This window comes from Vulpes lagopus, chromosome 15, assembly GCF_018345385.1.
Source record: "Vulpes lagopus strain Blue_001 chromosome 15, ASM1834538v1, whole genome shotgun sequence".
Classification (NCBI taxonomy): Eukaryota; Metazoa; Chordata; class Mammalia; order Carnivora; family Canidae; genus Vulpes; species Vulpes lagopus.
Genome location: NC_054838.1, coordinates 19,448,192 through 19,465,068, shown reverse-complemented (window position 1 = coordinate 19,465,068; position 16,877 = coordinate 19,448,192). Strand labels below are relative to the sequence as shown.

General features: G+C 39.0%; 1 protein-coding gene across 1 annotated transcript; it reads left to right on the top strand.

The window, feature by feature from the left end:
• The first annotated feature begins 6,218 nt into the window (after window positions 1-6,218).
• On the top strand, window positions 6,219-7,151 carry LOC121476510 (olfactory receptor 2AG1-like). Its single transcript, XM_041730575.1, has one exon. It carries the CDS (start codon window positions 6,219-6,221, stop codon window positions 7,149-7,151), a length of 933 nt encoding a protein of 310 aa, XP_041586509.1.
• The last annotated feature ends 9,726 nt before the right edge of the window (window positions 7,152-16,877 follow it).

The following is a 16,877-nucleotide window of genomic DNA, read 5'->3' as shown; positions in this document are numbered from 1 at the left end:
CAAAGCAAAGGTTTATGTATGACTCAGCTCTTTGACAAAAAAGTTGATACATTTTATAAAATGGTAAATGTGTATTTTAATATCATTACCTATGAGGACCAATGAGCATGAAAGGGCTTAGAGACTAAACACTACATTCCAAAGGTATACAATAAATTTTTATAATACTCATATCTCAAACATTTGAAAACAATTTTGTGAGAATACTTCCTTTTTTTTTTTTAAAGGTGAAATTAATTTTAATAAAATGTATTTAACTCAGCATGTTCAAAATAATATAATTTCAATTTTTTATTTTAATAATAAAAATTATTAATGAGGTATTTACATTCTTATATTTACACTAAGTCTTTTTTTTTTTAAATTAACTTTTATTGGTGTTCAATTTACCAACATACAGAAAAACACCCAGTGCTCATCCCGTCAAGTGTCCACCTCAGTGCCCGTCACCCATTCCCCTCCAACACCCGCCCTCCTCCCCTTCCACCACCCCTAGTTCGTTTCCCCGAGTTAGGAGTCTTTATGTTCTGTCTCCCTTCCTGATATTTCCCAACATTTCTTTTCCCTTCCTTATATTCCCTTTCACTATTATTCATATTCCCCAAATGAATGAGAACATACACTGTTTGTCCTTCTCCGATTGACTTATTTCACTCAGCATAATACCCTCCAGTTCCATCCACGTTGAAGCAAATGGTGGGTATTTGTCGTTTCTAATTGCTGAGTAATATTCCATTGTATACATAGACCACAGCTTCTTTATCCATTCATCTTTCGATGGACACCGAGGCTCCTTCCACAGTTTGGCTATTGTGGCCATTGCTGATAGAAACATCGGGGTGCAGGTGTCCCGACATTTCATTGCATCTGAATCTTTGGGGTAAATCCCCAACAGTGCAATTGCTGGGTCGTAGGGCAGGTCTATTTTTAACTCTTTGAGGAACCTCCACACAGTTTTCCAGAGTGGCTGCACCAGTTCACATTCCCACCAACAGTGTAAGAGGGTTCCCTTTTGTGAGAATACTTCCAACAGTGCTAACTAAACAGGATTTGTCATTAATGTTCTTATTCTCCAGCTCTTTGTGTGTCTTTCCCGAGATGACTTTGTCATGAATTGTGCTTCCTTCTTAACTTGCCTAAATCATCCTGCTCACTTTTCCAAACTCATTTTTTTCTCCCTTTAAATGCTATCTAGGAAGACTGCAATTCAAGACTTCAGGTGATATGTCATTCATCTTGAATTAAAATTTAAAGAGCATGTATTTTACAGCTTAATAAAATGAAAAAAATAGAATAAAATTGGGAATGCAAAATGGTTCAGTCATGGTGGAAAACAGTTTGCCGGTTTCTTATAAACTTAAGCATACATGCATACAACTGAGCAAGGTCACTCTGAGGTATTTACCACAGTGAACAGACTGTTTATACTCATTCGAAAAACTTTCCATGGATGTTTATAATGTTTTTTATGATTCACGGGTGGAAACATCACAAATGTCCTTCAACTGATGAATGGATAAGAAATTATGATACATCCGTACAACTGGATACTACTCAAATAAATGGGAATGGTGAGAATCAACTGCAATGTAGCAATATGGTTAAATCTCAAGCATATTACGCTAAGTGGAAGTAGCTAGACTCAAAATGTATGATGCCATTTTCTTGACACTGTGGAAAAGGCCAGACACTGGTGACAGTCAACGGATCAGACACTGGCAGGGCTTAGGTGAGTGCTTAGTGAGAATTTAGGGGTTCATGAAATTTGATACTTGGATTTGATAGTGGTTACATAATATACAAATTTGTCAAAATCTGCAGAACCGTCTACTAAAAAAGGTGAATTTTACTGTATGCAAATTATACCTCAGTAAAAATGTTTAAAATCGCAAATGATATCTGTGTAAACGAATGAGGCTTTTAATATTCTGCTTCCATAGCTTTCTTTAAGCACCCATAGAAAAATGCCACTTCCATCAAATTATTTTTGTCAAGATTTTAGTTTTACTATTTTAATATATTGGATACTAACCCTTTATCAAATATGTCACTTGAAAATACCTTCTCCCATACCATAGGTTGCTTTTCAGTTCTGTTGATTGTTCACTTTGCTGTGCAGAAGCTTTTACCTTGATGAAGCCCAATAGTTTATTTTTGCTTTTGTTTCCCTTGCCTCAGGAGACATATCTAGAAACAAATTGCCCCAGCTGATGTCAAAGTTGTTACTGCCTCTGTTCTTCTCTAGGATTTTTATGGTTTCCCGTCTCATATTCAGGCCTTTAATCCACTCAGAATTTATTTTTGTGTATGGTGTAAGAAGTGATCCAGTTTCAACACCATTTATGGAAGAGACTGTCTTTTTTCCATTGGATATTCTTTTGGCTTGTTAAAGATTAATTTACCATATAGTTGTGGGTCCATTTCTGAAGTTACTATCCTGTTCTGTTGATCTTTGTGTCTATGTGTGTGCTTGTAGCATACTGTTTTGGTCATTACAGCTTTGTAATATATCTTGAAGTGTGATGCCTCCAGCGTTGCTTTTCTTTTTCAAAGACTGTTTTGCCTATTTATTGCCTCTTGTGGTTCCATACCAATTTTGGGATTATTTGTTCTAGCTCTGTGAAAAATGTTGCTAGTATTTTTTTTTTTTAAAGATTTTATTTATTTATTCATGATAGTCACAGAGAGAGAGAGAGAGGCAGAGACACAGGCAGAGGGAGAAGCAGGCTCCATGCACCGGGAGCCCGACGTGGGATTCGATCCCGGGTCTCCAGGATTGCGCCCCGGGCCAAAGGCAGGCGCCAAACCGCTGCGCCACCCAGGGATCCCAAGTTGCTAGTATTTTGATAGGGATTGCATGAAATGTGTAGGTTGCGTTGGGTAGTATAGACATTTTAACAGTATTTGTTCTTCTAATCCATGAACATGGAATGCCTTTGCATCTTTGTGTGATCTTCATTTGCTTCCAACAGCATTTTAAAATGCAAAAATATATATTTCAATTAATGAAGTTTACCAATTCATTTAGTAAATCAATTTCTTTCTTTACCATGTACCCTGTATTGTATAATTCCCTAGGCATCATGTTTTTCTGGCTGAAATTACAGATTTTATTGGGTGAATCATTGGCAATACATTTTTTATTGTTTGTTTTTAACTTGTCTTCCCTCTTTTTTGTTAAGATTTTATTTATTCATGAGAGACACACACAGACACACACACATACACACAAACACACACACACAGAGAGAGAGAGAGAGAGAGAGAGAGGCAGAGCCATAGGCAGAGGGAGAAGCAGGCTCTCTGCAGGAGCCCGATGTGGGAGTTGATTCTGGATCCCGGGATCATGCCCTGAGTCAAAGGCAAACGCTCAAACTCTGAGCCACCCAAGTGTCCCACAAGTAAAGATTTTAAGAGACATTGACATCCTGCCGGTTCAATACTGTGTGTATTTATTTTTTCTTTTTTCTTTTTTTGCTCAATGCTTACAACCTGATTCACTCTCTTTTGAAGTATCACTGGCAGACAACAGTAACACCAATATACACATTCCATGCACAGGCCAACTTAGAAAGCCAAGATAAATGAAGGGAAGATTTCATAACTATAGGCTCCACAGGACACAGCCTTAATGAGTGGAAATAATAGTCCAGATAGGGAGGATCATAAAGGAAGTGGTGGGGTTGGAGGGTGGGGAAATCTAGAAGGAGTATCTTACACTGACACAAAACCCACCTTAAGATCTGGGTGCAGAGCAATGACCATGAAAAGAAGCCTTGCTTCTTGGTCTATGCAGTCAGCAATTTAGAAATGGGCCATCAGTGCCTCCTTAGGGTAGCATTGAATCCTGGAGTGTCTGAGCTCATTTAGTGAGAGATCAGAGCAGTGATACCAGGCCAGGAAACATGCCCAAGAGGACTCATTAACATCCTGTTTCCAGGACCAGCATTTCCAGGGGAGACCATTTCAGCTGAGAAGATAAGTCCCTGGGAATGTAGGAGTGGAATAAAGTAGAGAGGGTGGAGTCACAGGATAAGGAGCCAGAACAGCCTCCCCAAGGACAGGCAGCAAGGTCTCCCTTGGGTAGCTCTTCCCATATCTACTTCCTCCAGATTCCTACTGCTTTCATCTTTGCTCCAGACCCCAGCAAGAGTAAATGACAGTCTGAGCATCTGGACCCAAGCACTGAGTCTGACAACTTCTCCAGAAGAGCTGGATGGGTTCTCACCTGGAGAACTGAGTGATGGAAGCAGTTTCTCCTAATTCTCCACAGCTGTGAGACTAGGAAACCCATCTCTGAAGGAAGAGATCCACGGAAACTGCCCAAGGACTGTATTTGTCCTCTGTCTCTATTACAGACAAGACCTATAGAGGAACAAAAGGACCAGAAGCGGCCCTGACGCCTGCCTTGTTCAGACTCCTCAGACTCTTAACTGAATTTGGCAAAATTTAAACCAGTTGGACAGTGCTGGAAAAGCTCACTCTTTCCCCATTTCTTTTTTTCTTTCTTTCCCTATTTCTACAGGACAATCTTGACCCTCACCCCCCAGGGCAGTTTGCATGGTTGGGCAGCTCAGCTTCTCACTACCTGAGGTAAAGACTTTCTCTCTCTTTCAGGGAAGTATGCATCCTCTAGATATGTTGAGTTGAGAAACAGGGCCCAAAGCAGACCCTAAGAACTTAAGCTACTCTGTCTTCCAGGTTCTCTGTACTCTGTCCTAATGTCCTGTAGTCTTGGTTTTCTAAACATGAAGAAAAATAAATGAAAATGAAGAAAGAGTCTATGCTACATCCCAGGTCTGAGTGCCTGCTTCCTGGTGGGAGTATCAGTACCTGTCCTTAGAGCACAGGCTTTGCCGGCCTCTGATAGGGGACTTTTGCTCCTCTCTGGTAATAAAAGCCTCCAAATCAAAGGGCCAGCTAAAAATCAATGATCTGCCTGTTATATGCTCTAAAACTCTTCCACCATTAAAGTCCTGTGAACCCAGAAGATACCAATAAAAGAACCAGTGAAGTGTCCAAAAATAGAAGCACAATATAGGGGAAAGACTTAGAGAAAGATATGTTTCCCTTACAGATTTTTTGACACATGGTCAGAATTGGACTATCGGGCTACTTCCCATGATGCATGACCTTCATAGTTGTTAATCCCAGGTCCCTGTATCTTCTGACTTTTCTCTGTGGGTGGGTGTCATACACTAACGGCTGCTTTCCAGAACAGGAGTTCATCCTCCTTATCCCTGTGGCTCTTCAATCCAGTGTAGATATTCTGTCCCAGCAGGAGGGAGAGCAGGGATCTGGGTCAGGTGCAGGAGAAGGAGGGTAGGCTTATTGAGCCTGATTGCAACATCTAGCACAGGCTCTTTTGCTGCCAGTGCCTTTCAGTCATTTCTCCCAAATACAAACATTCTGATCTACCTGGGCACGGCCTCCTCTTACAGAGTTTTGAGTCCTCCCAGGCTTGCATGTTTTCATAACCTGTAATAAAACACCTATGTTGTCATTCAGCCTAAAGGTTTAGCTCATAAAAGCAACACCACATCAAACACTCCAAACCCTCATCTCAGTCTAGAATCCCTTCTGCACATGGAGAGTGTGGAGGTTATTGGTCCAGAGGGGTGACCGAGGTGGACATAGTTTAGTTCTTCCTGTGAGGCTTACGTCTACAGCCTTGAGTGCTACAAACAAATGTGGACCTAAGGTAGATGGACAATGAAGTGGAAGTGCTTTGTTGAAGTCACACTTCTGTACCTGCTTTAGGATTTTATATTCAGAACAGGTCTGTTAGGACACTAACTGGGGATTTAAATTCTGAGACAAACATTATACTTAAAACATAGGTACAAAAATAACCAAGGGCTTGGGTCCTATAGAAAGCTATTGCTTTCTATTGAGAGAGAGATGATTTAATCATTCTGGAAAGATGCATATTGAGGCTTGATGTCCTGCATGATATTTTCATGTAGTGACCTCTTAATATTTAGCTATTGCTGTGATGATTGCTCTCGATTCGGATGGTTCTTTCCTCAAGATATAATTAAAAGTGTCAGGACCTGAGAGATCAAGAGGTCAAGTCCATGTCCAGTAGGAAAGACATCGCCTCACTGGATTCACATTGGCCATCATCAGGAGCCTGTGATGTTACAAACGAGGGGCCACCTTAGCCAACATTCACTGAGAATGTGTTTGTTTCTAGGCAACTAAGGAAACATCACAGAATGGAGTACTGGAACTCCACCTTGGGCAGTGGCTTTATATTGATGGGGATTCTGAATGACAGTGGGTCTCCTGAACTGCTCTGTGCCACAATCACTGTCCTATACATGTTGGCTCTGACCAGCAATGGCCTGCTGCTCTTGGTCATCACAGTGGATTCCCGGCTCCACGTGCCCATGTACTTCCTGCTCGGCCAGCTCTCACTCATGGACCTCCTCTTCACATCTGTTGTCACTCCTAAGGCCCTTGTGGATTTTCTGCAGAGTGAATACACGATCTCCTTTGGAGGCTGTGCCCTTCAGATGTTTCTGGCATTGACATTGGGTGGTGCAGAGGACTTGCTGCTGGCCTTCATGGCCTATGACAGATATGTGGCCATATGTCATCCTCTGAACTACATGGTCTTCATGAGGCCAAGGGTCTGCTGGCTCATGGTGGCCACGGCCTGGATCCTGGCATCCCTAAGTGCCTTTGTTTATACCACATATACCATGCACTACCCTTTCTGTAAAGTTCGGAAGATCAGGCACCTGCTCTGTGAGATCCCTCCTTTGCTGAAGTTGGCCTGTGCCGATACCTCCCGATATGAACTCTTGGTGTATGTGATGGGTGTGACCTTCCTGATGCCCCCTCTTTTTACTATCATTTCTTCATATACACTAATCCTGTGTACTGTGCTTCACATGCCCTCAAATGAAGGGAAGCAGAAAGCCCTAGTCACCTGCTCCTCCCACCTGACAGTGGTTGGGATGTTCTATGGAGCTGCCACGTTCATGTATGTCCTGCCCAGTTCCCTCCACAGCCCCAGGCAGGACAACATCATCTCTCTTTTCTACACGGTTGTCACTCCAGCGCTGAACCCCCTTATCTATAGCTTGCGAAATAAGGAGGTCATGGGGGCCTTGAAGAGAGTCCTGGCAAAATACATGGCCTGACACACTCCATAATCTAGGGAGTTTATGGCTGGCCTTCAAAATTTCTCTTAAAGTCATAAGATTTCTAGTAAAATCCTGGTGAAAACACCATATTGCAGAGAGTACCTTTTAATAGTAAAATGAAGAATGTAATTTGACTTGGCAAATGAATTTGTGTGTCTGTTTTACCATTTTATTTTTTAAGTATAGTTGACTTGGAATATTATGTTTGTTTCAGGTGTGCAACATTGTGGTTTGACAGAGCTATACTTTATGCTATGGTCACTACAAATGTAGCTACTGTCTGTTACCATACAACACTATTATAGTATCATGGACTATATTTGCCTTTTATCCCCACTCTACCTTTAATCTGATGATTTATTTAGTTTATAACTGACATCTGTATCTCCTACTGCCCTTAAACCATTTTCACCATCCTTCCATCCCCATTCCTGCTCTGGTAACCACCAGTTATTCTTTGTATTTATGGTCTGCTCCTGTTGTTTGTTTGTTCTTTGGTTTTGTTTTTTAAATTATTCATATAAGTGAAATAATAATGGTATTTGTCTTTCTCTGACTGATTTCACTTAGCCTTATTATGCCTTAAGGTCCATCCATGTTTTCATAAATGACAAGATTTCATTTTTTTAATGGCTGATTAATATGGTAGTGTATATATACCTATATCACATCTTCTTTATCCAGTGATGTATCAATGGTACTTGGGTTGCTTTTGTATCTTGGCTATTGTAAATAATGCAGCAATAAACACAGGGACATTTAAAACTTTATGAATTAGTGTTTTCATTTTCTTTGACTAAGTACCGAGTAGTGCAACTACTGGATCATATGATATTTCTATTTTAAGTTTTTGAGGAATCTCCATACTGTTTCCAAAGTGTCTGCACCCATTTACATTCCCACCAAGATTGCACAAGGGATTCTTTTTCTCTACATCCTCATCAATATTTATTCCTTTCTTTTTGATTCTAGCTATTCTGATATTTAAGGTGGTATTTTATTATCAAATGCTCTTTTAAATATTTTTTCCATCAGATAATTTATTTAGAAAAATGCTTCACACTCCTTTTAAAATTTGCTATTATCCCATGTAGCTACTGAGTTAAATGAGGCTAAGGGCTTTTAGCAATTTTGGACATGACCTCTGACTGGGGAGTCCATACTGGACCAACATATGAACCAAAAAAAGAAAAGTTTCAAGTAGGACACTTAAGCAAGGCCATTATCAGGGGAGCAGACCTTGAGATTTACACAAATTTTAGATTATTGACCATGTTCAAAGATCATATAAGCAGCCTAATTAATGCCCAAACTACTAGTAGTTTATATCTTTTTATAGTATGTTATCGCTTCCTTTTTCCAAACAGCCATTAGAAAACACCTGGGCCCTCCAACAGGTGTTTTTGTTTGTCTTTGTTTTTGACATGGAGATTTTTTATACTGCCTAAAAGCCAAATATTACTGAAATAAATGAAGTAGAAAGGGCATCTCATTAGCAAGGTCCATGGGAAACAACTATGCTTATTCCTTGGCCATAAACAAACAAAACAAACAAAAAGAACTGGTTTCTGTCTTGACATGTCCCTACAATTGCAAAGGGCTCATATGCCTGGTAAGTGTGGATGTGTGAGACTATGGATATGTGTTTGTGCTGAAAATGATGGGATAACATATCAATTAATTTTCCAGGGACTTAAATATGCTGTACTACCACCATTTGTTTGTAAGTCTGGAAATACTTAAAACCAGCAAGTTGTTCTGAAGCTTCAAAATGACATGATTCATCTGAGTGGCACTATTTTGGGGAATATTGTCCTTTTTTTGAAAATTTGCTAATGCTTTCTTTAAAAAAAAAGTACTGTTTCATCTGTAACACTAGGAGGTTTTTTTTTTTAAAATTAATAAAATTAGGAATACTAAAAAAAGACAAAACTAAAATCTCATCCAGATTTAATTAACCTCCACAACATTTTGATGCATTTTCTTTCATTTTTAATACATGCATGCATTTTACTGAGTTGATATGTGTGTGTAAAATAGAGAATTTTAAAAAAGATTTTATTTATTTGTTCATGAGAGACACACACACAGAGGCAGAGACATAGGCAGAGGGAGAAGCAGGCTCCATGCAGGGAGCCCGATGTAGGACTCGATCTGGGGACTCCAGGATCACGCCCTGGGCCGAAGGCAGATGCCCTAACTGCTGAGCCACCAGCATCCTGAGAATTTTTTCACTTATTAATACATAGTGAATTTCCCCCCTGCATTATATAGCAGCTCTATAGAGCAGTGACAGAGAATCTGGGGTCAATTGTCAGAGTAACAAGATTTGAATTCAATACACCCCACTTATATAACTTTGAACCTATTTCTTAACCTCTCTGTACCTGTCTGCACATCTCTAAACTGTAAATTGGCAGTAATAGACCTACTTCATAGGCATTGTGAGGATTAAATAAATTAGCAAATATGAACATAGGACATTTAGAATTGCATCTGGCATATAATGAGTATTTAATAAATCTTAATTCTTACATGAATAAATAGCCTTGAAAATATTTTTATGGGGCGACATAATATTACATATATGGATGCTTTATAATACAATTGGCTATTTTATCACTGTTATACATTTAATTGTATGTGTGTCTGTGTGTAAAAACAGCAGTATTGATCTCTGGGTATGTGACTGATTTTTTCCTTTAGAATAAATTCTTGTGAGTGGAATTACTAAAACTGAAGTAAAAAATCTATTTAATATTGTTGATATAAAAAGATGAATTGATGTTTAATACTTAAACATTTTGCATTTTTACCAGCAAGATACATTACATTTTTTTCATGTTTAGTTTAATACATAAACAGTTTTACTAATTTATTAGGTATAACACTTAAATATAACTTTAATTTGCATAACTAATGAATTTATATTTTTATTTTTGAGTTGTTGGAATTCTTTTTTTTAAAAAGATTTTATTTATTTATTCATGAGATACACACACACACACACACACACAGAAAGAGAGACAGAGAGAGAGAGAGAGAGAGAGAGAGAGAGAGGCAGAGGAGAAGCAGCCTCCCTCTTGGGAGCCTGATGTGGGACTTGATCATAGGACTCTGGGATCATGACCTGAGCCAAAGGTAGATGCTCAACCACTGAGCCACCCATGTGACCTCAATCTGTTATTTTTTAATATCTCCATGGTAAGGATTTTTAGACAGAGAAGTACTGAAAATATTTTTGTTGTGAAATCTAGCTTTTCTCTTCTGTTTTCTTTCAGTGATTTTACTGCTAGGATATAATTTTCTACTCTCTCTTTAGATAATAAGTTATGTAGATTTTTTTCTTCAGAATTTTATAATTTGCATTTAACTTTTAGAATAAAGTTCTAAATTACCTTGATATGGTGAAGTTTTAACTTTTTTTCAAAGTTGGCACTTTCTTAATATTTTAAAATAATTCTTCTCCATTAATTTCTTTTTAAAAAACCTTATATTATGTCTTATAAATGTAGTATTAAGCTACATTTCTTGGCTATCTGTTCAGTTCTAGCTTCTTTCTCTCCTTACTCTTTCTGAAGTTATTTGATTCTGTCATCTACATCTTAAAAACCCACTGGTAATTTGATCATGAATATATCCAACTAGTAAATTTTAATTTAGGTATTTTTTGCAATACTCAGCCATGCCTTCCAGAACATGGTATACTATTGGACTTTCTGAACCAGTCTTATTTCCTTTTTGAAAATGACTATTGCACACCTTCACTCTCAGCTGACCACATTACCCCATATGTACTTCACCTGGAACAGAAAGTGAAGTTATGTGGTAAGAAGGGGAAGGGAAGTAAGAAAGGGCAGCTCCTCAGGTTCCCCTCCTCAAACCTTCCATCCACCTGTCTGAACCTGCACGTTCATGTCTGATTTCTCCCCTTTATAACTATTATTATTATTTTTTAAAGGTTTTATTTATTTATTATGAGAGAGAGAGAGAGAGAGAGGCAGAGATACAGGCAGAGAGAGAAGGCTTCATGCAGGGAGCCCAACGTGGACCTCGATCCCGGGTCTCCAGGATTAGGCCCTGGACTGAAGGTGGCACTAAACCACTGAGCCACCCAGGCTTCCCTTTAACTGTCTATTAAAGGCTGACACCTTCACTAGTATTCTGAATCCTAGTCTCATTCACCCACCAAAGATTTTGCTCCTGTAGAAACTCTTTAATCTAAAACCACTTTATTCTTCTTTTCTGGGTGATAACCACAAGGATACAAATATTCTCTGATTATCCCATTATAAAGAACCCTTTCCACTGAGGGGGACACTTGACGGGATGAGCACTGGGTGTTATTCTGTATGTTGGTAAATTGAACACCAATAAAAATTTATTTAAAAAAAAAGAACCCTTTCTATAGCCCCACATTCCCTTCAGCTAACTGACCCATTTTTTCAGCTTCTTTTCAGGGGAAAAAAGGATCTTAAAAAGTGTGTCTATGCCCATTTCCTCCTCTGCTGACTTTCTAGTCACATATTAGCCCACTTCCAATCAAGCTCTGATTTCATTTTCATGGGCCTGTTCTTTCTCAAAGTCATCATTGCTGTTTCAAATAGAGTGATCATTTTAAAAAAAAGATTTGTTATTTATTTTAGAGAGTGAGAGAGCACAAGGAGGGGGGGCAGAGGGAGATGATCCTCATGCAGATTCCCTGCTGAGTGCAGAACCCAATGTGGGACACAGTCCCACGACCCTGAGATCATAATCTGAGCCAAAATCAAGAATTGGATACTTAACTGACTGAGCCATCCAGGTGTCCCGGAAGTGGTCATTTCTATATCTTTCTCCTTGGCCTTTCAGCAATATCAATGCAGTTGACTACTTCCTTCCTCTTGAAAATGTTTCTTCTCTTGGCTTCCAGATTCCACACACACCTGGTTTTCTTTCTTCTTCCCTTGACTCTCTTCACCTTATTGTATCCCCTTCTCTATCTGAATTTAGAACTCCCCTTGGTACTAATACACGGACCTCTCTTCTCACTCAATAATCTCTTCCTGAATAGATTAATCTGTTTGCATAGGTTTAAGCACCAACTACATACTGTTGACAGCCAAAGACCTATTTCCATAAACCACAGGCTCATATATCTAATTGCCTTGCATATGTAATAGGAATTTCAAAGTTAATCTAAAACATAACTCTTGATACATTCTCCTGCCAATCTGTTCTTCCCTCATTCTTTTTAAACTAAATCAATAAACACCATCCACGCAGCTGACCAAACTAAAAACTTAAAAACATTGCTTTCGTTTTCTGCCTTACTGCCCCAATAAGTAAGTAAATTATATTGGCTTCATCTATACCATATATTCCAAATATGTGCACTTCTTTTGGTGTCCCCTAGAAGTATCTTAGTCCATGTCATAATAATCTGTTGCCTCTTACTCTACAATAGCTTCCTAATAGGTATTTCCCTTTTCAGTTTTGTCCCACAATAATCTGTTTTCTTCCTAATATACAGATTGACCTTCATAAATATAAGTCAGATTATGTCACTTTTTAAATTTAGAGTCAATTAGCCAACACATAGTACATCATTAGTTTCAGATGTAGAGTTCAATAATTCATCAGTTGCATATAACACCCAGTGTTTGTCACATCCCATGCCCTCTTTAATACCCATCACCCAATTACCTCATCCCCCAACTCACTTCCCCTCCAGCAACCCTAAGTTTGTTTTCTATAGTTAAGAGTCTCTCATGGTTTGTCTCTTTCTCTGATTTCTTTCAGATTATGTCACTTTTTGACAAGTGTGCACATGATTTTGGCCCTGCCTACCTTTCAGTCCATCTTTAAAACTGTGCTCGCTTATAATCCCTTTAATCTAACTCCATTGACCTTTTTGTTTTCCATCACATGGTTCAAAATTGTTTCTGATTTAGGGCCAATTAGTATATATTCTCCTTCCCTGTGATGTTTTGTCATCAAATCTTCTTGGCTTAGTAAAGTTCCATCTTAAAAATGTTAACTTCTGGGATCCCTGGGTGGCGCAGCGGTTTGGCGCCTGCCTTTGGCCCAGGGCGCGATCCTGGAGACCCCGGATCGAATCCCACATCAGGCTCCCGGTGCATGGAGCCTGCTTCTCCCTCCGCCTGTGTCTCTGCCTCTCTCGTTCTCTCTCTGTGACTATCATAAATAAATAAAAAAAAAATTAAAAAAAAATGTTAACTTCTCACAGAGATTAGCAATCGACATGGCATGTATTCAAACCAAAAGGCACTATTACACTGTGTTTATTGTCTCCATTGCACTTATCATTATGTGAAACTGCCTTATCTATACTTTAGTTTGCTGGTTACTCTCTCTCTACTTTTCAAAATGAAAACTTCTTGAGAGGATGAACTATGCAGTACACATTGCATAGTCATAGCTGCTTCTCCATAAAATCTAGGAATATATAAAGCACAGTCTCTGCAATGTGAAAAGATATGCACACATGTATATCTTTGCTGAAGAACTAGAGGAATAAGCCATGTTCCTGGGTGAAAAGGCTTAACATTTTTTTAAAATTAATTTTTATTGGTGTTCAATTTACCAACATACAGAAAAACACCCAGTGCTCATCCCATCAAGTGTCCCCCTCAGTGCCCGTCACCCATTCCCCCCCACCCCCCGCCCTCCTCCCCTTCCACCACCCCTAGTTCGTTTCCCAGAGTTAGGAGTCTTTATGTTCTGTCTCCCTTCCTGATATTTCCCAACATTTCTTTTCCCTTCCTTTAAATTCCCTTTCACTATTATTTATATTCCCCAAATGAATGAGAACATACACTGTTTGTCCTTCTCCGATTGACTTATTTCACTCAGCATAATACCCTCCAGTTCCATCCACGTTGAAGCAAATGGTGGGTATTTGTCGTTTCTAATTGCTGAGTAATATTCCATTGTAAACATAAACCACATCTTCTTTATCCATTCATCTTTCGATGGACACCGAGGCTCCTTCCACAGTTTGGCTATTGTGGCCATTGCTGCTAGAAACATCGAGGTGCAGGTGTCCTGACGTTTCATTGCATCTGAATCTTTGGGGTAAATCCCCAACAGTGCAATTGCTGGGTCGTAGGGCAGTTCTATTTTTAACTCTTTGAGGAACCTCCACACAGTTTTCCAGAGTGGCTGCACCAGTTCACATTCCCACCAACAGTGTAAGAGGGTTCCCTTTTCTCCGCATCCTCTCCAACATTTGTGGTTTCCTGCCTTGTTAATTTTCCCCATTCTCACTGGTGTGAGGTGGTATCTCATTGTGGTTTTGATTTGTATTTCCCTGATGGCCAGTGATGCAGAGCATTTTGTCATGTGCATGTTGGCCATGTCCATGTCTTCCTCTGTGAGATTTCTGTTCATGTCTTTTGCCCATTTCATGATTGGATTGTTTGTTTCCTTGGTGTTAAGTTTAATAAGTTCTTTATAGATTTTGGAAACTAGCCCTTTATCTGATATGTCATTTGCAAATATCTTCTCCCATTCTTTAGGTTGTCTTTTAGTTTTGTTGACTGTATCCTTTGCTGTGCAAAAGCTTCTTATCTTGATGAAGTCCCAATAGTTCATTTTTGCTTTTGTTTCTTTTGCCTTTGTGGATGTATCTTGCAAGAAGTTACTGCGGCCAAGTTCAAAAAGGGTGTTGCCTGTGTTCTCTTCTATGATTTTTATGGACTCTTGTCTCACTTTTAGATCTCTCATCCATTTTGAGTTTATCTTTGTGTCTGGTGCAAGAGAGTGGTCCAGTTTCATTCTTCTGCATGTGGATGTCCAATTTTCCCAGCACCATTTATTGAAGAGACTGTCTTTCTTCCAGTGGATGGTCTTTCCTCCTTTATCGAATATTAGTTGACCATAAAGATCAGGGTCCACTTCTGGGTTCTCTATTCTGTTCCATTGATCTATGTGTCTGTTTTTGTGCCAGTACCACACTGTCTTGATGACCACAGCTTTGTAGTACAACCTGAAATCTGGCATTGTGATGCCCCCAGCTATGGTTTTCTTTTTTAAAATTCCCCTGGCTATTCGGGGTCTTTTCTGATTCCACACAAATCTCAAGATGATTTGTTCCAACTCTCTGAAGGAAGTGCATGGTATTTTGATAGGGATTACATTAAATGTCTAAATTGCCCTGGGTAGCATTGACAATTTCACAATATTAATTATTCCAATCCATGAGCATGGAATATTTTTCCATCTCTTTGTGTCTTCCTCAATTTCTTTCAGAAGTGTTCTGTAGTTTTTAGGGTATATGTCCTTTACCTCTTTGGTTAGGTTTATTCCTAGGTATCTTATGTTTTTGGGTGCAATTGTAAATGGGATTGACTCCTTAATTTCTCTTTCTTCAGTCTCTTTATTAGTGTATAGAAATGCCACTGATTTCTGGGCATTGGTTTTGTATCCTGCCACACTGCCAAATTGCTGTATGAGTTCTAGCAATCTTGGGGTGGAATCTTTTGGGTTTTCTATGTACAGTATCATGTCACCTGTGAAGAGGGAGAGTTTGATTTCTTCTTTGCCAATTTGAATGCCTTTTATTTCTATTTGTTGCCTGATTGCTGAGGCTAGGACTTCTAGTACTATGTTGAATAGCTGTGGTGAGAGTGGACATTCCTGTCTCATTCCTAATCTTAGGGGAAAGGCTCCCAGTGCTTCCCCAATGAGAATGATATTTGCTGTGGGCTTTCCGTAGATGGCTTTTAAGATGTTGAGGAATGTTCCCTCTATCCCTACACTCTGAAGAGTTTTGATCAGGAATGGATGCTGTATTTTGTCAAATGCTTTCTCTGCATCTATTGAGAGGATCATATGGTTCTTGTTTTTTCTGTTGCTGATATGATGAATCACATTGATTGTTTTACGACTGTTGAACCAGCCTTACATCCTGGGGATAAATCCTACTTGGCTATGGTGAATAATCTTTTTTTTTTTGAATAATCTTCTTAATGTACTGTTGTATCCTATTGGCTAGTATCTTGTTGAGAATTTTTGCATTTGTGTTCATCAGGGATATTGGTCTATAATTCTCCTTTTTGGTGGGGTCTTTGTCTGGTTTTGGAATTAAGGCGATGCTGGCCTCATCGAATGAGTTTGGAAGTACTCCATCTCTTTCTATCTTTCCAAAGAGCTTTAGTAGAATAGGTATGGTTTCTTCTTTAAACGTTTGATAGAATTCTCCTGGGAAGCCATCTGGCCTGGGTCTTTTGTGTCTCGGGTGGTTTTTGATGACTGCTTCAATTTTCTCCCTGGTTATTGGCCTGTTCAGATTTTCAATTTATTCCAGTTCCAGTTTTGGTAGTTTGTGGTTTTCCAGAAATGCGTCCATTTCTTCTACATTGCCTAATTTATTGGAGTAAAGCTGCCCATTATAAGTTTAAAATCGTTTGTATTTCCTTGCTATTGGTGGTGATCTCTCTTTTCTCATTCACGATTTTATTAATTTGAGTCTTTTCTCTCTTCTTTTTAATAAGGCTGGCTAATGGTTTATCTATCTTATTAATTCTTTCAAAGAACCAGCTCCCGGTTTTGTTCATCTGTTCCACAGTTTTTCTCGTCCCTATTTCATTGAGTTTTGCTTGAATCTTTATTAACTGTCTTCTTCTGCTGGGTGTAGGATCTATTTGCTTTTTTTTCTACAGCTCCTTTAGGTGCAAGGTTAGCTTTTGTATTTGAGTTCTTTCCAGTTTTTGAATGGAT